At 41.8% G+C, this 22,894-nt stretch overlaps 1 protein-coding gene across 4 annotated transcripts in view; it reads left to right on the top strand.

Moving 5' to 3' along the window:
* MARK1 (microtubule affinity regulating kinase 1) overlaps nucleotides 1-22,894 on the top strand; it is a gene marked incomplete at both ends in the record, with an annotated part of 87,264 nt that overhangs the window by 31,454 nt on the left and 32,916 nt on the right. For all 4 annotated transcript variants that reach the window (XM_084246157.1, XM_084246156.1, XM_084246155.1 and 1 more), the window contains 2 exons: nucleotides 11,864-12,067; nucleotides 13,789-13,842. In XM_084246157.1, coding sequence (XP_084102283.1) covers nucleotides 11,864-12,067; nucleotides 13,789-13,842 — 258 coding nt within the window. The remainder of the gene's footprint in view (nucleotides 1-11,863; nucleotides 12,068-13,788; nucleotides 13,843-22,894) is intronic.

The raw sequence follows: 22,894 nt of genomic DNA, 5'->3' as shown, positions 1-22,894 counted from the left end.
GCACTCCAATAAATTTTTACCTTGTGTCCTCCAGTGAAACCCAGGTGTGCCACCTTTACCATGACACAGACCTAAAAGAAAATGTAAAACAAAGATTGGAAAGGTTATACCAGACAAAATTAGGAATGGCAGTATTTTTTTACATTTTTTTTATTTTTAAAGATTTTTTATTTATACAATAGCTTAGCTGGGGTACAGGCCAGAGGCACTGGGGGGTGAGAGGATTCACCAGAGACAGAGTGGGGAGCAGAATAGGTAGTTGGACTACAATACACTGCTGAGGGGAGCAGCGGGTTGCGATAGGAGAGGTCCTCCACACCATGTGGGAATCTCCCTGGCCAGCCAGGAATTGAACCCATGCTGCAGAGGCTGTGGACAGCTTCACAGTGCTGTGAGCAACCCGCTGCGCCACCGGGAGGCCCAGGAATGGCAGTATTAATCAACATAAAATTCCAGATAATGTTAGGGGGAAGGGATGTCCTGAGCAAACTCCATACAGGCTTTGTGGACTCCACCCCCACTCCATCAAGACACTGGGAACTACAAATCCCACTGTCACCAAAGGGAGAGTTGTGAGGACCTGAGGGCAGAGTTATGCAGCCATGTTTTTTTGTTTGGGTTTATAACCAGCCATGTGAGCTGGGGTCACCCTCTTGGCCTCATGGCGCTTGGCTTTTTGCCAGCTCTCGGCAGGTCATTGGTATTCCAGGTCAGTGGAACGGGTAGTATGCATTTATGAATTTATCTCCCTCTTTTTCTCCCTTAGTTATTTATTTCCACATTTCCCCTTCCCTTGTAAATAAACCTTTTATTAGCCTTAATCTTCCCCAGCAACAGCCACCAGTATGATGTGTCCTTCAGGGAGGTTCTTCAGAGACTCTGTCCAAGGTTGTACTGGAGGCTGGTCCCAGAGGCGCCCTCTGCTAGCATGTACCAAAATCCTCAACTCCCAGATGACAGGCAGTGTTCAGCACACACCACAGTTTACACAGGCAATTTAGGCCCAGAAGGTTACTCATGGTGTTTGAAATCATTATAATGTTTATCAGCTAAATGCCCTTACGTCAGTGATGAGTGAACCTGCAAGCAGGATTGTCTAAGGAAAGCATACTCAAGCCTGCTGTGTTAACTCTTTTCACCAGAGAGTCCATTAAAAATACACAACAGACCCGCTACATTGATTTCACAACCCATGAGCTGATCATGACTCAGCGTTTAAAAACCTCAGCTTTGAATCCCATCTTAAAAAATCCTTGTGACCCAATAGTCCCCTCAAACTTCTGGCTTTGCCTGTTCTCTTTCACAGTCATGTCTGTCAGAGTGAGTGCTTTGTATTTTGTCTTTTTCATCTCCAATTCAGTTATTTACTTTTTTTGAGAAGGTTTTTAAAGTACAGAAAAATCAGAAGAAAAGTGGAACAACCATCTTCCTACCATCTAGTACTAACAGCAAAGAAGTCTGTTATTTGCTTCTAGACTTCATTTTGTATTTCTTTTAAGCAGTGAAGTTGTACAAATGCTGGCCTTCTGTGCCCAGCCACATCCCCTGTGTTCCCCACTTCTTCTCCCCTGGCCTCCACTGTCATTAGATCATGGGCCCCTTCAGGTCCACCTTCAGCTTTTATGTGCAAGGGTATGTAGTTGACACATGCTGTACTACTGTGTTGTTCTTTTTCTCATTTAACATCTTGTGAGACCTACTTATGTTGGTGGGTAAGGATTTTGGAAGATGACATGTAACATTGAGCAGAGGAATATGCACTGAGTGCTCGCTTAATGTTGTCACTGTCAAGAGGACACATTATGTAACCCACTGGACCATAGTCTGGCTGATGCTAATGAAGAGCGAAGTTGCTGTGGCATATTTCTGGCCACAGTAACATCACCAGACTACTAAATAAAAACCCAAAACTCTTCTAATACTCAACAGTCATCTGTGTTCGTTGATTCACTTTGATACCCATTCTTTCTGGTTTGGGGTTACAGGTATCTGGAGCCTGTCCTGGCAGCTCAGGGAGCCAGGGCGGGGACCCAGCCCTGCACTAGACACCTTCCCTCAAGGGGGGCATCTCTTTCATCTTTGTTCAGGAGCCACTCTGTTTCCTTTCTCTGTGCGAGCTCTCTGCTTATATCTTTTGTTCACTTTTATATAGAATCTCACCTAACATTTACTGTCATTGTCAGACACCATTTGTATTCAAGAAAAGACCATTTGGTGGCTAACAGGCATATGAAAAAATGTTCAACATCACTTGTAATCAGGGAAATTCAAATTAAAACTACCATGAGATACCATCTAACACCAGTGAGAATGGCACATATTAAAAAAACTAGCAACAACAAATGTTGGCGAGGATGTGGAGAAAAAGGAACTCTCCTGCACTGTTGGTGGGAGTGCAAACTGGTCCAACCACTATGGAGAGCTGTGTGGAGATTTCTTGACCTACTGAACATAGAGCTTCCATATGATCCAGCAATTCCACTCCTAGGTATTTACCCAAAGGACACAGAAACATCAATTCCAAAGAACACCTGCACCCCTATGTTTATAGCAGCACTGTTTACAATAGCTAAGCTTTGGAAACAGCCCAAATGCCCAAAAATAGATGACTGGATCAAGAAGATGTGGTACATATACACCATGGAATATTACTCAGCATTCAAAAAAGATAAACACATGCAATTTGCAGCAACATGGATGGCGCTGGAGGGGATCATGCTCAGCGAAATAAGCCAGAAAGAAAAAGAAAAATACCGGATGGTCTCACTCATAGCAGGAATCTAGAAAACTTAAATAAGGGACCAGGAAAATGAATAACTGTAAGAAAGTGAAAATCAAAATCAACAAACAACTATGAACCAAAGACACTCTATGGGTGGTGGGGGGCGGGGAGGGGAGGGATTGGGGTCAAAATAAGGGGATTGCAATTATATGGGGAATATAAAAATAAAATTTATTTAAAAAAAAACACCATTTGGGGGAATATCTTTCTTTTAAATGTAAGTTTAATCTTTTACATTTGTTGTGGTGACTTTGGATTTGTTTCTGCCATGCCCTGTTTTGTTTTCTATTTACCCGACCCATCTCTTTTATTTTTGATCCTGCTCCCCTGATTCTTTTTGCCTTTTGTTGTTTTGGTTGTTCTTTTCCCCAGTTGCTTTTTTCCCTTCTGTTAATTTGCAGTTTACATAATCAGTTTCAGGCCATCTTATTGGGGATCCCGTAAGCCTGAAGTCAGCTTTTTTTCCCCCTTCTGTGCACATGCAAATAGTTGTTGAATGCCAGTTTTGTCAGAAGCTGCTCTAGGCTTCTAGACTTCAGGAAGCATTCTGAGGAAGGGACTCCCACAAGAAGAAGCAGTCAAAGGCCAAGAAATGAGCAGAAGGAGAGGCTTTTGTCTGGTGCTTCTTAAGTGACGTTTCTGGAGACTCACGCTGTACTTAGATGTTATGGTCGACGCTTAGTCATCTAACTACACTTAACTGCAGACATTACGAGATCCAATTTAGGGATCAGGGAAAGGAGAGGGCTCAGGGTGGAGCTTTTCCCATAGGTGCTGAGAAAATGAAGCAAATGGAAGAAAATAGATACATTTATTAACTTCAGGAGAAAACTAATAATTTAATAAGAATAAATGTATCTTATGACCCAGCAGTTCCACATCTTGATGGCTAACCCAGAGAAATGAAAATGTGTGGCCAGAAATGTTCATGGAAGCTTTTATTCCTAATAGTAAAAACTGGAAAAATACCCACTGACACATTGCGATAATTCTGTGCACTGGAGTGCCAAAGGACAAAATGGAATGAACTCATGGGACATGTGACCGCATGGACGAAATCTTAAAATCAGTCTGCTAAATGAAGGAAGTCACATCCATGAGTCTGTATGGCTGTATCTATTTACCCAACATTCTAGAAAAGAGAAAAGGATAGTGACAACAAGGAGATCAGTGAGAGGGCTCTGGCAGCAAAAGAACCTGGGAACTTTAGGGAGTGATTGTTTTACATCTCAATTGTGTTACATTGTATGCTATACCCTAGTGACACTGACAGAAAAGGAAGTTGAATGGAAACTTCCATTGAGTTAGTGTTTACAAGTCATAAGCATGTAAACACAATACTTCTAACTGAAAATATGTTTGTGTTACATTAGGAGGATGAAGGGAGGAGAGGGAGGGCTCAAAGACTTTAATCCTGATTGGCTCTGGTAGCCTGAATCTGGAGCAGTGACACAGGACTGAGCTTTCTGTTAGTAGCCAGCTGAATTGAGGGAGGAGCAGAAGCTCTGATATGATGTCTGTCTTTTCCTGGGAGGTGATGTCTAAGCTGAATATGAAAGGACCAGTTAAGAGCTCACTAAGTGATTCTTTAACACTGCAATTGATCATTAAGGATTTTTCTTTTGGTGGAAACTAAAATTGCAAGTTTCATCGTATTTGGTCCCCTTTTTACAAGGATCAGCCTCCCTCCGTCTTTTTGGCTTGCTTTTTGTGGCGCTTTGGAGTCTTCAAACATTTATTTTTAATAGTTTGTCAAGAGATTATATTTTTATCTGCTGATAGGTTTAGTCAGATACAAATCATTCGTCTGTGACTGGATGAATATTCCCTATATTCCTTTTTGAAAATGATCTTGAGGAGTAGCAATATGGCCTTTGTGTTTAGCTTGCTGTCCCTGTGCTGGTGCTAAGTGCAGCTGACCCAGGGCAGTGGAGGCAGCAGAAGTGACCTATTCTAGAGTCTGGGAAAGCTGCCCTACTTTCAGGTCTAATACATGACGTGACATCTCGGGGATGGACTCACCATGCAGACTCAGTGGCTATTTCCTTAAATAGTAGAGTATGTTTTGATGCATCATCAAAACTATGTGTACATAGTACGGTGTACATAGTATCATAGTATCAAAACTATGTATCAAACAGAGTATCAAAACAGTATCAAAACTATGGTGTACATAAAAATAAAATCTATTATTTAAAAAAATAAATAAATAAAATAAAATTACAGATAAAAACAAAACAAAACAAACTATGGTGTACATAGAATCATAACCATAGCAGAGAAGGGTGAACTGAATGTGTCCACTGAGGGGCAATTTGTAGAGAGTTTGTTTTCCTCTTTTTAGTATCCCTTTCAGTCATTATTAGCTTTTCAAGGAGAAAACCCAAATCTATTTTGAGAATTGACAGCCTTTCTTTGTTCTCTGGTACATGTTTGCTCATTCGTTGTGGTTAGATAATAGATATCCTCAACTTGATAAAATGTTCTCATGAGCAAGCTCAGTAGGTTTTGGGTGTGCTTGTGTGTATACACACACCCGGGAGGCCCCAACGTATAAATGTTATTTCATTTTTCAACGTAGATGTTTCAAAGGGGTGGGTGAGTATCAAGTAATCACAGACTAATTCTCTCTAGTCCAGATCTCTCGACTCCTTCATTTCCTCAGGCCTTTTCTCAAGTGTCCCCTCAGAGACCATCCATGGCCACCCTTTCTAGTCTCTTATCTTGCCCAACATCTCTTTTTGCACAAGGACCACTAGCCGACACTTACATACTGGTTTGCATGTTTATCATCCTTCTCTTTCCCTCTGTTAAAATGAGGAGGCTTTTTTCTGTTAAGTTTCTTTCTCAATTCCCCAGCATGTGAGATCGTGCTTAGCTTATAATAGGTCATGGTAAATTTTTGTTGGTTAAATGAATCACTGAATAGTGACATGGCAAGTGAAGTTCAAAACATGAGATGAAACGAGAGGCTTTGGAGTTACCTTGATGACTTTGCTAGCTGGGTGTTTTCCGCTTCATTGTGACAGCGCGTGGGTGCGCTTCCTACCCTGCTGTTTCTAATTCTGCTGTGGGAAGGTGCAGTACTTGTCCTTTTTAATACCTGATTTGACAATAGTTGATGGGTAGCAATAATAATGAAAACAAGCCTTTGCAAACTAGTGAGGCAACATGTGGATGAAAACCTCCCTTGCTTTGAAAAAAATAACTGATACATGGAGGCACCTGAGCCTACCCCTTGCAGTTGGGCCCCAATTTTGGGGTGTATTTACCTGTGGTCTGAACACAGTGCCAGCCTCGTGGAGGCTCAGTGCCTGCTTGACTTTTGAAGTGCCAGCTTCTCTGTGTTTTGTGAACCACATTCAGTTGCCTGAACTTTGTAGTTTGTGGGCTACTTTCTGATGCTAACAACAAAGTCAGAAATAGTTCTGTGAATTAAAGAGCTTAAGCAAAATTAGACACTATGAAGTTTTCCTTTTACTTGCACTGAGAGTATAATCCATCCTCTTTTTAAAAATAGTATGAACACCCCTGTTCCCACAAAATTCCACCCTTTAGCTAACTCTGCTTCCTGTGTGGTTTCAATAAAATGACTGCCAGTTTTCTTTCTACTGTGTTGCTGGAGTGGTCAGTATTACTTTGGGAGTTGTTAACTTTCTGGATGACCATTTGCACCATCAGTGTGAGGAATAGCATACAATTATGTCCAATAGTTTTGTGGGTTTTTTTTTTTAATCCAGAGGGAGGACATGGAGATATAAGCATGTACTTTAGTTAATATTAAAATGAAATCCACATTAACAACAGGGTCAGACTCCAGTGGCACATGACCCCTGGCCATAATTGTCCTCTGTAAGCCGGAGCCATGTGGCTTCTATAGTGTTATTAGAGATTAGGAGAATAGCACAGGGAAGCATCTAATACAGCTGCTAGTACATAAGGGTCCAAGAAATGATAGTTTTTATCACTGCTTTCCTTCAGGATAACTAAGATACTGCTATTCTCATATAGCAAAAAATTATGAAAAGAGAAATCCTACTCCCAGCCAGGTTTTCTTTTGATTTAAAAGTTGTTTGCTTCAGGGAAAAGAGAAACCTCCACTCACTATGAAATTAGGTTATGAAATAGAGATTTGGCTTACAGGAGATTTTCTTCATTATCATCGTCTTGTTCATGCATTGCTTCATTTATATCCTGTTAGCCAAGCTGTGCCTTCTCTTGCCTTTTAAATATGGCTTAGTTTGTCAAATGCATGGGCTTTTAGATATGTAACAGTCTGAATGTTGTAGTTTAAAGTACTATCAGATGTAGGCCTTTCAAAGAGATGGTCCATTTAAGTTACTATTTTCTTCTTCTACAAATGAAGCATGATCCCACCTTGAGATTTTTCTGTTCGTTCATTCTTCTGCCTGGATTGCTGTCCCCCCTACTTGTTGAGGCCCTTGTCTTCTTTTAGGTGCAACTCAAATGTCATCCATTACATCAAGGAGCACTCACTCCAGCCCCTCTTGTCACATCTCCTTGTTCCTTTTTAGCCTGTTTTGGGGCAGTTTCACTGTCCATTCAGGGAAACGGATAAAGGAGAGTCCCAGAGCCCTCGGTGGTTTTTCACAGGTCTTTAAGGCCCTCTCTGGGAACCAGGTGCACAGGCACACCAGGCAGTGGGGCAGGCATGGGCCCGGCAGATGGGGTGGGAGGCAGGCAGACTCCCAGCGCCCCATGAATTTTTGCTCTTTCCCTTATGTTCTCAGTCTCGTGTCTTCTGGTAGTCTTGCCTCAGCATCGTCCCTGCGGCTATAGTCCCGTCTCAGAGTGACGCTGCCCTTTGTATTCCTGGCCTCTCCCCACAGGTGCCCACACTTGCACACACACACTCCCATGCTCCCTGGGCCCAGGTGCCCACAATCATGGGTGCAGGTGCCTCGTGGCCACACCCCTTGGCCTGGGCATCCACACTAGTGGCAGAAAAAGCCTGATAACTTTTTTACCCTACACCTGTATTACCAAGTGTGATTGGTTTGTTTGGTTCTTTGCACATTCTCATCTTTCCACTAGAATACAAGATTCATTCTTGAGGATTTTTTGAGGCTTCCCATAGACTTAAAAAAAGATCCATTTCTGTTTGAATTAGCCTGAGTTGGTTTCCGTTGCTTATAGACAAGAACACTGATTGATCCAGAAATTGGTCCCAAGAGTGGTGACAGGCCTCAGACACCCATGGACGTGTCAGAGATTTGGGATTGGTTACATGGCCTAGGAGGGGGCTTTTTTTTTTTCATTTCTTTGTGTGGGTTTCATTAACACACACTGACGTACAGTGCGCGTCACTATTGTTCTAAGCACCTTTACATAGGTTCTTTTTTTTTATAATTTATTTTTATATTCCCCATACAATTGCAACCCCCTTATTTGGACCCCAATCCCTCCCCTCCTGCCCCCTACCCCCCATAAAGTGTCTCTGGTTCATAGTTTTTTGTTGATTTTGATTTTCACTTTTTTTTTTTAATAGAGGCATATTTATTTATTTGTTTGTTTGTTTGTTTGTTTGTTTGTCTATACATGCACTGGGTACAGTCAGAAGCGCGGGAGGGTGAGAGAATTCACCAGAGCCAGAGCGGGGAGCAGAGCAGGCAGAAGGACCGAGGTACACTGCTGAGGGGAGCAGTGGGCGGCAGGAGAGGTCTGCGCGCCATGTGGGACCCTCCTCTGGTGGCCGGGGAGCAGCCGGGGATTGAACCGGTGCCACAGAGGCCGCGGGCAGCTTCGCAACCCAGCGCTCAACCGCTGCGCCACCGGGGAGGCCCAATTTTCACTTTCTTATAGTAATTCATTTTCCTGGTCCCTTATTTAAGTTTTCTAGATATACTCTGTGTAAAGGCAGGACTGGACGCGGTGCAGGTTTTCTGATCCCATGCAGACCGGGTAAAGGAGGAGTCAGAGTCCTCAGTAGTTTTGCAGGTTTTTTATTTGGGGTTCACCAGGCATATGGCAGGCAGGGGTGCTGGCTGGGGGGCTGGGAGGCTGGCAGGCCTCCCAGCCCCCAGCAAGTCTTCACTCTATCTGGGCTCTCTAGCGTTCGTTCTGCTGCTTCTCGGCTTCTCTTTCGGCTTCTGCTTGGGCTTCTACTGCTGCTACCGGTGCTGCTGGCGTCCCCCCGTGACGCCGCCCTTAAAAAGCACAGTCTTAGCTCAGCTGAATCCCATCTACCTATGCCCACAACCTATTCCAGGTGCCCGCCATCAGGCATGCATTCAGGACAAGGATCCATCATCTATCCTGATGGCGGAAGGGCAGAAAAGCCTGATATTTTCTTTACCCTACACTCTGGTTTCTCTTCAGATCGCATAAATCTTTCGCCTTTTACATAGGTTCTTTTATCTCATCCTCAGTGCATTCCTGAAATGGATTTATTAATAGCTCCATTTTATAGATAAGAAAACAGGCACTTGAAGGGTCATGGGCCAGGTTGAGGACATGAACTTGGCATTAAAGGCAGGGCACACCCTGTTGTTACTGGGGAGCTGGAGTCCGGCGTCCATGGGAAGAGCCTGTGGAAACATCACCTGCGGCACTTTGCGCCCCACACTCGGGCTGGCTGTGGGGTCCTGCTGCCGTTGCTGTGCAGAGTTTGGGGATTCCAGCCCTACTGCTGACAGACGGACAGCAACAGGACCAGAACTGGTCCTTTTGGTTAAAACTGGGGACGAAAACATACAGACGTTCTGACTGCCCTGTCATTTCTTACATTAGTAGCCTGAAGGCTGAGCTTGTTCACCGTGAAACTCACTTTCATGCAGCTTGAGCCAAGTCTGTTCTTGCCAGGTTTCCTCCTTGAGAGTTAGGCAGGAGATCAGCTTCCCTGTGCCGTTGTTCAGTGTTCTCTCAAGGGAAGCCCATGTGCCCTCATGGTGCCGTGGCAGACCTGAGGTGTATGGGGGGAGAATTTGGGTGGTGCCTTATCTCCTATTTTTTAAGCATTATTAATTATATTTATTTATACTAATAAAATTTATTAATTAAGCCTCATATAAATACACCCTGTATAAGTTGAATGGCTCATGAAATGATCGTGACCAATGTCAAGAGTTAGCATTTGGGAGAATATACCAACCTCCCAGTATAAGAGGAGGGCCGGGAAGGAATCAGAACTCTGTCTCCTCTCCTATGCTCTTCAAGTTCAGACACAGCCTTATATCCCTGGCTTTCCTAGAATCTCCTCCTCTCTTGGTCAGATCAGCCAGAGACAATGTAATCATGCACCCCACGATGTGGTACATTAGGCCAGGGGTCAGCCAACTGCCTCATGGGCCAGACCCAACTTTTTGGTGTGTTTTGTTTGGTGCTGAGCTAAGAAATGTTCTTGAATTTTTAAAAGACTGAAAAATATATGGATAGGTAGCAGAGACAGTAAACACCTCCAAAGCCTAAGATTTTTGCTATCTGACTGTTTTGCAACCATCCCAGGTCAGGTAGGTTCACCGTCGGTTCAGGCAGCTTAAAAGAGAGCCTTGGCACCCTGGTATCATCTTCACAGGTTAGGGGAAACAAGCCAGCAGGGAGACAACAACTTGGGCCCCCCTGCGAACCCGTATATGCTCTCTCCTTTTAGCTGCTCTCTGATGCTCTCCACCGCTCTCCAAAGCACTCTGCGACATGGTCCTCTGCTGCTTTGAGCTGTCCCATGTGATGCTGCCCTTATAGCCTCAGTCTCTCGGCTCAGGTGTGCCCACTTATGCACACCCACATGACAGTCCAGGTGCCATCATCAGGCATGCATATAAGACAACAGGTGTTGATCATAGATGCTAATGGCAGAAGGGCAGATAAAACAGCAGATAAAGCAGCTTCCATTTACCCTACATTGACTTTTTGCAGAAAATGTTTGTTGACCCCTCTGTTTCACCATATTCCTGATCAAGAGTTTCTCCTTAGGGAATTGATTATATCTCCTCTTTCATTTCCTTCTTTTTTTTTTTTTTTTTTTTTGCAGACTTTACTAGAATTTGAATACCTGATGAGAATCTCCTAAATGGTTCTCTTCCATTTGCCTTTTAATGGAAATACACTGGTAGTTTTGTATGCCAGCTGATGTTGCTGTGTAACAAATCCACCCCTCCTGGCTTACACAAACAAGAATATTTTATTTCTCTACAGGCAGAGGGTCAGTTGGGGAGGCCTATTTGATTTAACCTGTTCTCAGCTGAGCAGGGCTCCGCTCTGCGTCTCTCCCTCAGCCTGGACAAGCCCTTCTTGTGGGATGATGGAAGTTTTAGGGAGCAAGCTGACACATAGCATGGTTTCTTGATGACTAGCTTGGGGCTGGTGCACCAAAAAATTTTATATTTATCATGTATGATTCTATGTTTTCATAAAAACTGCTGGAAGTTCTATGGATGTCAGAGTGCTGACAAAACTAGACAAGAGTCATAATAATCATAGCTGGTGAGATAGTTAATTTGGCAGTTTCACCCGGGATCCATGTGCTAATAAGCCCGCAGGTGAGTGGAATCAGCTCATTGCAGGGACGGGCCAGTGGGAGACAATGAGGTAAAGTGACCTCGTTTCTTCAAGAATAGCAGTGAGGAGGGATGGGATGCAGTAGGCACGAGGCATGGTTCCAGGCAGAAATGGACTAGAGATTGACCTGAAGTACACAGCCAGGTTACATGTACAGCAGATGAAAGAGTGGACACAAGTAGCTGTGCTAGTTTAGAGAAACAGAATGATGAGGTCAGTGTTCTTGCCTCTGCCCTGTTAATGATGCAGTCCTGGCTGGTGTGGTCAACTCAGCCTGAAGGGGAACACCAACAGAGGGGTCATGGTGTTTGGGGCTCCAGGCTATCTGTTTATATTTCTTAATTAAAGGCATATACCTAAAGTGAGGCAGAATGTTTTCTTTTAAGTGGTTATAATCTTCTTACAAAAGAAGCTAACTGAAATCAAGTAGAAATTACAAATGATTGCTAAGACTTTAAAATCTTGTGGAACAATATATTTTCATCAACGGTGAAGTATCATCAAAAATAACCACAGTCCACTTAATAATTTAATTAATATTGAAATCTTGCAATTTTTTCTTAGCATACATCTGTGGATGGGTACACCGAGCCACATGTCCAGCCTACCAAATCAAGTAGCAGACAGAACATCCCGCGGTGTAGAAACTCCATCACGTCAGCAACAGATGAACAGCCTCACATTGGAAATTACCGTTTACAGAAAACAATAGGGAAGGGCAATTTTGCCAAAGTGAAATTGGCAAGACACGTTCTGACTGGTAGAGAGGTAAGTCTTCCCCCTACCATTCACTCTTTACTTGGACCTCTGCAGAATCTTGTTAAAAAAGCTTCTGGGTGGCTGTTCGTGGGGCTGTAACAGGATGGTTCCAGGTTTTCTGCCCCACCCAAGGGAGGGTGGAGCTGAGCAGGGAGGAGAAGAAGCTAGAGAGGTGACTGGAGAAGGAAGTAGGATGGAGATCAAGAAGGTGAGCTGAAGAAGGCAGAGGAACAGAGAGACTTGCAGAAACTGCACTTGCTTCTTGGCCCTGGACTGGTAGACACAGATGTTGAAACAGATGTGGGTGAGAGATCCGTGGGGAGAATAACAATGGCAGTTTTTATCTTGATTTTGCTCTTTTCCTCCCAAACTTGTCTTACTGTTTCAGACCCTTTTCTATGGGTCCCTGCTGGCAGTGCTTTAGATTTATGGCAAATTTTCGGCAAATCTTGTTTGGCTGAAATTTTACCCATTAGGGGATAGGTAACTTTGGGTGCTTGCTTTGAAAACTATATTCTTTGTCTTTTCTGTATTGCACACTAATTGTATTAAAGATCCTTTCCATTAAAGGTCTTATATTTTATGTCTTGATGCAGAGGATGGCAGAATCTATTTAAAACCACTCTCCCTGCCCTTTAACAGGGCTGAGGGACAGTCACAGTTGTGGTCAACATGGAGCATGTGACTGGGGCTGAACAGGTAGAGCACCACCATCACATAAAAGTGATCTTTTAATGTTTAGGGAAGAATCATCACCATAGTAATATCTCCTATAATCAGGTGCACTGCAGATGCAAATTTCCCAGGCTCTGTCTTCACTGTCTGGTTTCTGACACCCAGGCTTCTCAATGGAGGAGCAGGCAGGGGCAGCTCTTGTTAACTATTGCTTAAGGGATAAATTTGTACACAGTCACCTAGTAATTTTTATCTATTTAGAGACCACATTGAACACATACTATTATGCAGGTGTTATTTTCAAGTAATACGAGAATTGGGTTTCTAAAATGCCATGTGTTTTGAATTATATGTGCTTCTATATTAAACTGGCATATTTAATAACACATATTAAATTAATATATTTAGTGATTTATGTATCAAGCTCTCAAAGCAGTAAAACTAACAGGCTGGATTACATAATGTTTACTGGATCTGTTTAGAATATTATGAAGGATCTCAGTCATAAAATGTTTTTAATAAGATTTCACATTGTTCTGTCGATATCATCACGTCCAGTGGAGTTTAGTCCTTTCTGTCCTGGAGCTGCTCAGACACAGACTCTGTTAAGCAGAGACTTAAAGGACACTCATTTCTGCTTTGTCTGTTACAAGTGTGTTCAGGTGTTTGATGGCTCCACCTTCAGCATCATTTTATTCACATAATACTCAATCTGTGCAATTTTTTCTAAAGCCCTCTGCTCTGATAAGTGTTACTTATCAAGGCCGTGAATAAAAGACTAAGGTACATGATGACTTTTACTTCAAAAGTATAAACTTGGAAGAAATAGCAAAGGGATAATATATCATGGACTCAGGATCAAATAGGTTAAAGACTTGGTCAGTGAAATCTATTCTAAGACTGCCAGGTTCCCAAAGCTGTACCACACAGTTATGTGAACACCAAGTATAGTTAAATTACTTACAGTTAGGAGTGAAACAAAAGATGTTTTCTTTGTAAGTTTTTGCCCAGTAGAATATGTATCTCAAATAAATTCTAACAATTCTCTTTTCTAGGTGGCTGTGAAAATAATAGACAAAACTCAGCTAAATCCTACCAGTCTACAAAAGGTATTTAATTTTTTTAATAGTAAGTAATTAGAATGTGAATTTATTATAAATATATACTTTTAATCCTAACTTTCCTTTTAGGTATGATACTACATTTCATCAGTATGTTTTTAAAAAGGGCATATGAAACATAATATTAAAATATTAAAATATTTAATAATATTTAAATAATATTTACAAGGTAGTTGTTAAAAACCTCTATTCAAATGCATGCACCATATTGAAGGAATGAATATATTTTAACTTAGTAGAGTAAAACTTTATCAAATATTTTGAAGTGCTCAGGATTCTACTTAGTTGAAAATCTGTTTGAATTCATTTTGTTCATAGGTGGGTTTTCCTTTTATTGCAGTATTTGCTTTTCTTCATCCACAAGAACTAGTCAGCTCACTTACAGATGTGAACAAGGGTGAAAATATAAAACAGCAGAGGGAGCAATAAAAGCAATTAGGATGGAGAACTGCCCTGGTTAACCAAAGCTGTTTCATGTTGCTTCATTAACTAGGTGGGAAAATGTTCTCAGATACACGTTTTAGTACCTGAAAACTGGAGCAAATATTCCAACACCTACCCCATGTATTGTTTTTATATAGTGAAGTAATATACATTGTGACTTTGTAAGACTGTAATGGGATCATAGTCACATATGTGCATGTGACATATATAAAGCTGGATTCCTAAATCAGAGAGAACCTTATCATATGAAATGTTTAGTATGATGTTTGCACCTGCTTTGATTCTTACTTAATTAAAATGTACTTACTGAGATTCTTTTAAATTTGACAGCCAGTGTAACTTTTTATAGCACTGGATCTTCCATCAGTGAGAACATGAAAGGTCTGTGGGTACTTTTTATTGTGTGAGTGTGAGATTATTTACCTTATGGGTCTCTCTGGGAGAAACTTCTGGTCTTTCACCTAATCATGTGTAGCTGTGTGAGTTATCCCAGGATGCCATTTTTTTTCCTTGGGTTGGAGCGACGGGGATACAAGTTTTTGCTTAAACCACTGGGAATCTCTTAAAATGCCCAAACTGTGTAACTCTGCCTGTGGCTCTTCCCATGGCCCACTGCTCCTGGACACAGCTGGGGGGCTCTGGTAAACAGAGTGGTTGTAAGTGACATTTAGTGTGGTTCCAGCTTGTCATGTGAGGTGCACACAGTGTACCTTACAGGGGCCCCCAAAATGTCTTGGAATTGCAGTTGCACTGCTTCAAAATGAAATTGAATATTGGCTTATTTACCCAAATAACTAACAGTTGCACTTGTGGATGACAAATAATTTCTGTTATAAAACCCTGCTAATCTTGTTGATAAGGTGTTGCTTTTCCAAACAGGCATGTAAAGAATGATAGTAATTTTGTCTTCTAAATGATTAGTTCTTGCACACTGTAGAACATTCAGTATTTGATCTTAACTCAGTTTATATACCAGTAGCAACTCCCAGCGAGTCTATCTAAAAAATAAATAATGGGGTTAGAAATAATCTATTTTCCTTAGGATTTGCTGTCAAATCCTAGAGGTAAAAAATGACAAAATATGCACTCCATGTATTAGGTATGCTTGTTAAAATGCAGACTATGATAACACATATATTTTAAATAAGGATTCATTTTAATCTCCTCTTCAAAAATGTTTGGTTAAATCTTGTTCTGAACTTGATTTGAATTTAAGTGCATTCCCCTCCTTTATCATCTTCTGTATATAACATATTTATATGAAATATTACTTTCCTTTGCTAACATCAGTGATCTAAATTTGATATCCCAGCAGTTCAAAACTTCTAAAACATGAAGTTATTAAAACAGTTTGGTCCTTTGAATTCTTAAACCTCTTTGGCTTCAACATTTTCCACATGCTATTTCTCTCTCTCTCTTTGACACACACACACACACACACACACACCACATTTTTAAATGATGTCTATTAAAGCAACGTTGGAAGCTTCAATTCTATAGTCGGTCTTCAGGGTTTGTTTTATCTATTCCTTTTTTTTTTTTTATTCCATATCACATATCAGTGAAACCATATCACCAGTAATGTTGAAACACCAGGAGGGTTTTCATTTTTTTTTTTTAAAGAGTTATTTTATTTATACAAGAGCCGGGGTACAGTTCAGATGCGCGGGAGGGTGAGAGGATTCACCAGAGACAGAAGAGGGAACAGAAAAGGCAGACTGATGAAATACACTGCTGAGGGGAGTAGTGGGTGAGACAGGAGAGGTCTGCTCACCGTGTGGGTTGCTCTGAGGCTGGTGGGGATCGAACTGGCACTGCAGAAGCTGCAGACAGCTTCACAGCGCTGCGCTCAACTGCCAGCGCCACCAGGGAGGCCCTAGGGTTTTCATTTTTTATTTTAATTCTGCAAGGAGTGATACTGCCATGTGGATAAATAAGGTTGTAGCCAGTACTCAGTTGGTCACGGCTCTATTCTCCATGAAATGAGTGGCCGGCAGCAAGTCTCTGCTCTTAATTTGGTTCTGAAGGAAATACTGAAAATGGATTATCATAAAATCACAATTATTGCTCGATGTCTGTTAGCGTACAATATGAAAAATTGGTGAGCAGTATGTCTTTCACACTGAAATATGACGACTTTTGAGGGGAAAGGTGTTCATATAAGTTTCTTTTAGGTGGTATTATCAATTATGTCAATGTTCAGCTAAAATATCTGCAGTTTAAATGTTGGAGAGGAGATGGCCAGATTTTCTGAAAAGACCAAACTGTTTCAAGCAGTTCACTGACCAAAAAATCAAACTTTCCTAAACTGGTTGGCTTCCTTGGTTATGGGACAAAGTGCCCCACGGTGTATTCATGGACATATTTAATGGATAAATGCTGTGCCCAAAGATGGTGCAAAGAAGCACCTTGCAGAGTAGGTGTACCCAGAGTGGATGCAGAATCCATTCGCTGTTGTCCCTCAGATTGAGGCCTCCAGGCCTCTCACTTGGGAGTGTGGTGAGGTCAGTGCCTGGGAGCTGTCCATTCTCAGGGAGAAGCGCCCTGGTGTGGTTAGATCCACGAACCAGCCTGAATGTCTCTGATGCATCAGCTAATGCTGTTACTTTTCCCAGTCGATCTGTGACTTAGGATTTTTAAATTTAGTAGAAATAAAAAGTAAAAATGGGGAAAAAAGAGAGTTAGAAATAGAAACTACTTCCAGTTGGGGCTGAGTGCCATCGGGCAGGATCCATATGTTCATTAATTAATTCTAAATCTAACAGCTTTATTGAAAGAAGATTCTCATTCTCCTTCTAGTTCTCCTTCTGTCTCCCTCTGCCTTTTTGTTCCCTTTTCCCTTTTCCTCTACATGGAGTCACTGTCCTTTTCTTGGCCACTCGATGTTGGATTTGCTCAAGACTTGGTCCTCTTTCTGTCGTCTCTTCAAGGCCGTCTCCTAGGTAGACAGGCTCTTGGGTTTATACTTCGAGTCGGAGACTTGCTGTGAACTCTCAGATATAGCACAGTCTCCCCCTGCACATCTAACGCTACGTGTACATTTCTGCCCCACCTGCTAGTGATCCTCCATCTCACCCTGCTCTGTGTCCTCATTAGTGAATGACATTGTCCCCAAGTTGTGCAATCCAGAAACCTCAGGACTATCCTGACGTGTTCCTCTTCCCACTGCTCATCATCCAGTTCATCCTTGTGTTGTGTGATTCTTGTTTCTTGCATTCTTTTGAAAAATGTCTGTTTTGTATCATTTTCCATCATGACCACTCCAGACAAAGCTACTATTATCTCTCCCTTCGGTTTCCCCAACAGCTTTCCAACTGCTCTTTCCTGCCTCTACTTTGCAACCCTACACACACAGAGTTCAGAATGTCATGGAGGGTGCAAAATATATCTCTGTGCCCTCTCATTTAGGTGGTAGCTGGAACTCCATTCTCGGCAGTTTAGAGGTCTAGTCCTTTGGCATGGTGTCCAGGCTCTTGTCTTCTCCCTCAGGGCCCACTGGCTCCTCCCCACCCCACAGTTTCTCCTGCTCTCCTCATCTCCTGTTCCTCCAACTTCTGGGACTTTCTTTCATCTGCTCCTACTAGAATCCTTTATTCCAGCCTGCAGGCCTTTGTAACTTCCCACGCCACCCTCTATACAAGGCTTCTCATCCCCTTTCACTTAATTAATCCTGACTCATTCCTCACATTTCAGCCTTAGTGTCATTTCTTCAAAGAAACCTTTCTTGTCTCCACGACAAAGTGAAATTCCTCTGCCTCTTTAAAATTAAGCAGTAATGACCAAGGGTTAGTCATAAAGAATCACTTAGTTTTTGTTTTGATTTTTTAGTAGTTTCTTGTTTTGTTTTTGATGCTTGTATTCTGCTTCCAGCTCTTAAATCCTCTATTCTGATTGCTTGATCTTTATTGACTGTAAAACATACATAAATAAGATTTAATGAAAGAGATATGAAAGAAATTTCTAGGAATCTTTAAATCACCAATAAGTTTTAGACTAACCTTTTAGACTAACTATTTGAAGATTTATACTCCCATTTTCTTTAAGTTGGGCAGTTGGTTAACTAAGTAGATAGTAATCTATTTTTATTTTGGTACGTTCCAGGACTTTAGACTCTCCCATTTCAAAAAATCTTGCCTTCTCAAAAAATTATGTATTGGACTAAAATGTTTCATTTCTAATTTTAAGAAAGAATTACAGATAAAGTTGAAGCTGTATGTGCTATTTCTTGGTTCCTTCCTGTCTTTTCCTACCTAGAAATAACTACTTTTCTGAATTTGATCTTTCTCTTTCTGATTTTCATATGTGTGTCATCTACATAAAACACTAAGTATTACTTACTTGAGAGGGTCCTGTCTTCTGCAACTTGCTTTTGTCATGTAACAATGTCTACAGTTTTGTCCCTTCAGTCTGTGTGGTCCAGTTCCTTTACTTTTACTCCTCTCAGCATGCACCGTTGTGTGACATGCCACAGGCCCCCATCCTCCAATCGTAGATATAGCACGCTTTGTGCATTTTACTGTTGGTAGATTTATTGTTATTCTTGGTGTTTCTTCTTTTTTTTCATGTTAGTTAGCTTTTTGCTATTATAGACAGTACTGCAGTGATCATGTATATCTTTTTGTGAAGATGTGTAGAAAAATGTCTGTTTTTCAAGTTTGAAGAGACTTGCTAAGTTAAAGGGCATTGCACTTCACTAGATAATATCAAATTTTTCCTAGGTGGATGCCCCCATTTATACTTCTGCATAAACTGTACAAGATTTGCTGTTGGCTCCTTCACATTATCCGATTTCTTAATTTTTGTCAACCCCCTGGCATCAAAGTGGCATCTAGTTTTGATTCTATGATTTATAATGAGGCTAAGCCATCTTTTCAAATTTAACCTATTTATATGTTTAATATACCCTCTGAAATTATTTGATTTTATACTTGCTGTGCACCAACTTGAGCCCTGAGTGAGAAGCCTTGAGAGATTCATGCTATAGAAAATCTAGTATGTAAGAACTGAGAATCTTCTAATCTACCTGTGGAAATAAAAATTGGGAAAGTGGTACAGCCTCTCATTTAAAAGTATTCCTTCTCTTACTTTGCAATGAATAATTGACGTCAAGTTTGGCAAGTAATAGTGAATAATCATTTCTTTTTATAGTTAGAAGTCACCTAATACATAGTCACATCTGTTTTTGAACTATTTCCTGGGAAGAACTTAAGAAGGTCTCATTGTTATGCTGCTACTATCTAAACTTTATAAAATACTTAGTGTCCTAGTAGGCCTCCCTGGGGAGAAGGGGTTAAGTCTCAGGGCTATCACTGCTTCAGCCTGAGTTCGATCCCCAGCCAGGGAGCTGGCTGGCCCACGTGGCACAGCAGACCTCTCCTGTCTCATCTGCTGCTCCCTTAGCAGTGTATTTCAATAAAATCCACCTGTTCTGCTCCCTGCTCTGTCTCTGGTGAATCCTCTCACCCCCACACCTCTGGCCTAAACCCCAGTTCTTCTGTGCATAAATTAATTAATTAATTAATTAATTAATATTTAAAAAAAAAAACCTTAGCATCCCAATAAAATGTCTGAAGGCTAAAAAAGGAGAAGCATGGTGAACCTAGACATTAAAAAGCAGAAAGTTTAATGTATAGGTCCTGCTCAGTATTGGCAGCCCATGCCTGTAATCCCTCAGTGAACGCCCCCTCTGAGAGTCTAGATGGAGACCTTGTAGTCTCTTAGAGATGAATGTCATCTGCAGGGTCAGCAGCACCCACACTTCGCCGTAGGCCAGTAGGCTGCTGTCAAAGACACAGATAGAATTTTTATAAGGCTTATGATGAAGGCGAAGAAGTGCTCCTGCCCCTCCCTAAAATGATTCAGAGCAAAATGCTTGTAAGACTAGGAAGGCTGTGCTGAAAGGCGCAAGGTCTGACCTTCACTTGACGTCTCTGAGCCTAGTGTCCTGTGCCTCTGAGGGCAGCCTGGAGGACCTCTCCCAGGAAAAACAGGCTGGACCCCTGTCCAGTTCCTCAGGCTACAGACTTGCCCTCCATCTGCCTCAAGAGTAAACAGACGGAGAAGCAGTCTTACGATATTGATAAGGCCAAAGGCAACATGGTGAGCTGTCAGGCTGGGGAGATGACGATGTGCCCTTGACTGCCCTTGACCATGATGGTGGGGCCATAAATGGAGCAGGGTTGCCCATTTGGCTTCTTCTCTATGGCAGATTTCCCCATCATCAAAAAGGGTAATAGGCTAAAGGAATGGAAGTGGTAGGAAGGAACAAGGAGTAGTTGAGAGGAGAAAATGGAAGTTCTTGTAATCGAGGCTGATTAATATCGGTGGAGTTTAGCTAACCCTGAACCTAGGCCCTAACCAGGAAGAGCTGAAATGAAAAATTAATTATTTCTCCACAGAATAATTACTTCAATTTCTGGAACAAAGTCAAGAGCCAAGCAGGAAACTACAAAGACCTCTGGACAGTGACAGTAGCCGTCACAGCGTCCAAACAGAAACATGTCTGCTGCTCACAACCATCTGTCTTGAGCCATCGCTTAGCACTTATTCTTTTAATTCGACACACAATTTTAACAAACTCTGGCCTTAATTTAGAGTCCACAGCAAAGTTGAAACAGTACACGTAAAGGGCATTAATGAAGAAACTAAGGGTGTAAATCAAGATGTCTTTGAGAACATGGACCCAATGACTGTGTTATTGTTTTAACTGGAATGAGGAATTACTTTCTGATGAGAACCTCAGAACTTCCTGTAACTGTTTGTGTGACCTCATCTCCAGAGAAGTAGAGCATCCTCTGTCTAGTGCTGTACTTATTAGGTACTCTCGTTCTCACAAGATGACTGTACCAGTACTAACTCTTCTGTTCTTGGGTGAACAGAGTAGCTACATTCTGGGTTCCAGGGAGAAACTAAATTAATAAATTTGTTGCTACCAAAAGTCCCACTTTAAAAAACAATTAAATAAGCAAACAAAAAGCAGCACTTATGGAGGGGTGTCTGACGGACAGGCAGCTAATCCATCCCTTTAGCCTGTATGTTCTCCAACATGGGGCTGCTAGGAGACGTGTGTTTTCACTGATTATAAGTTATACCTCCATCACTTTGCTTGTGAGAGTAAAACACCAAATTTGCCAATAATTCCATAAAAATTAACAATAAAAAACTCAAGATCAGGCCTCCCTGGTGGCTCAAAGTGTTAAGCACTACACTGTGAAGAAATCTGCAGCCTCTGCAGCACGAGTTTGATCCCCGGGCGGCCAGGGAGCAACCCACATGGCGCAGCAGACCTCTCCTGACTCGCCAGCTGCTCCCCTCAGCAGTGTATTTCAGTCTGACTGTTCTGTTCCCCACTCTGTCTCTGATGAATCCTCTCACCACCCCACACCTCTAGCCTGTACCCCAGCTCTTGTATGCATAAATAAATCAATCTTTTAAAAAAAGTGACCTTTATTAAAAAAAAAAATTCAAGATCACTGTATAACCCTGTTGTCCTCAGTCTTTTGCAATGCGCTTCCTTGAGATGTGCTTCTTTGAGACTAAAAAGGAAAACCTGCAGCAATGTAGTGCTGTGTGGTCCATGTGCCAGAGGACAGGGGTGCAGAATGGATGGCCTGTGAGCAGTGGGGTCCGGTGTGGCAGGGATGCCAGTGTGAATGGGTAGAAGTTGATAGTTTTTCAGACAAGTTTTGGAGGTAGTGTCCATAGATCTTCGTGATAGTTCTGATCTAGAGATTTGGCAGGAGCATGTCATTGAGGATGAATCAAAAGTTCCTGTAACAACGTGTTAGATGGATGTACACAACTAGGGAAACCTAGTTGGTGTGTTTGGTGTGTCATGTTCGGTGTGAGAAATCAAGTATTGGTTTGAATTACTGTGTGAGACAGCCAAGTGAAAATACTGAGCAGATATTTGGATATAAAGGTTAGCATAAGAATGCTCCGGATGAGAAATTTAAATTTAGGAGGCGTCAGCATATTGATATGTGAAACCATGGTAACTCCCCAGGAAGAGAACAAGGGGGCTAAGAGCTGAGACCCGGGGACCTCCATGTTTAAAGGTGAGTAGAGGGAAGAGGCATCGGCAGACAGCAGAGTGGCCAGTGAGCACAGAGATTATGTGAAGAATGTGCTGTGTCAGAGCCTGGGGAGCATTGACACCCCTGAGAGGCTACTCTGCGAGCTCTTTGTCCAGTTTTGAAACAGGAGAGCATCTCACAGTTATGGAAATGAGCTGTTTTTGAACATGAATGAATTTGCTTTGAAGTACTATTTATTACTGTCTCATTTTTAGTTATTAAAGTCACAAGTGTGGATCTCATAAAAATATATGAATATGCATTCAGGTATACGCATACACAATCTTACACATGCAGACTATGTACACCCTAGACTTTTCATGTAGGAATTATTGAGGCTAGTGAGGACAAACAGGTAGACATATATTTTTGTTTTTAAACTGTGTTAAGATATACATAAGATTTAGCATTTTAGCCAGTTTTCAGTTAAGTGGCATCAAGTACATTCACATCACTGCACAACCAGCACTACTGCCCACTTTCCAAAACAAAAGCTCCACACCTTATACCTCTGTCCCCTC

This window comes from Talpa europaea (assembly GCF_964194135.1).
Source record: "Talpa europaea genome assembly, chromosome: 10".
In the NCBI taxonomy this organism is placed as follows: domain Eukaryota; kingdom Metazoa; phylum Chordata; class Mammalia; order Eulipotyphla; family Talpidae; genus Talpa; species Talpa europaea.
Note: the sequence above shows the minus strand (reverse complement) of the source record. Positions and strands in the feature narration are given on the sequence as shown.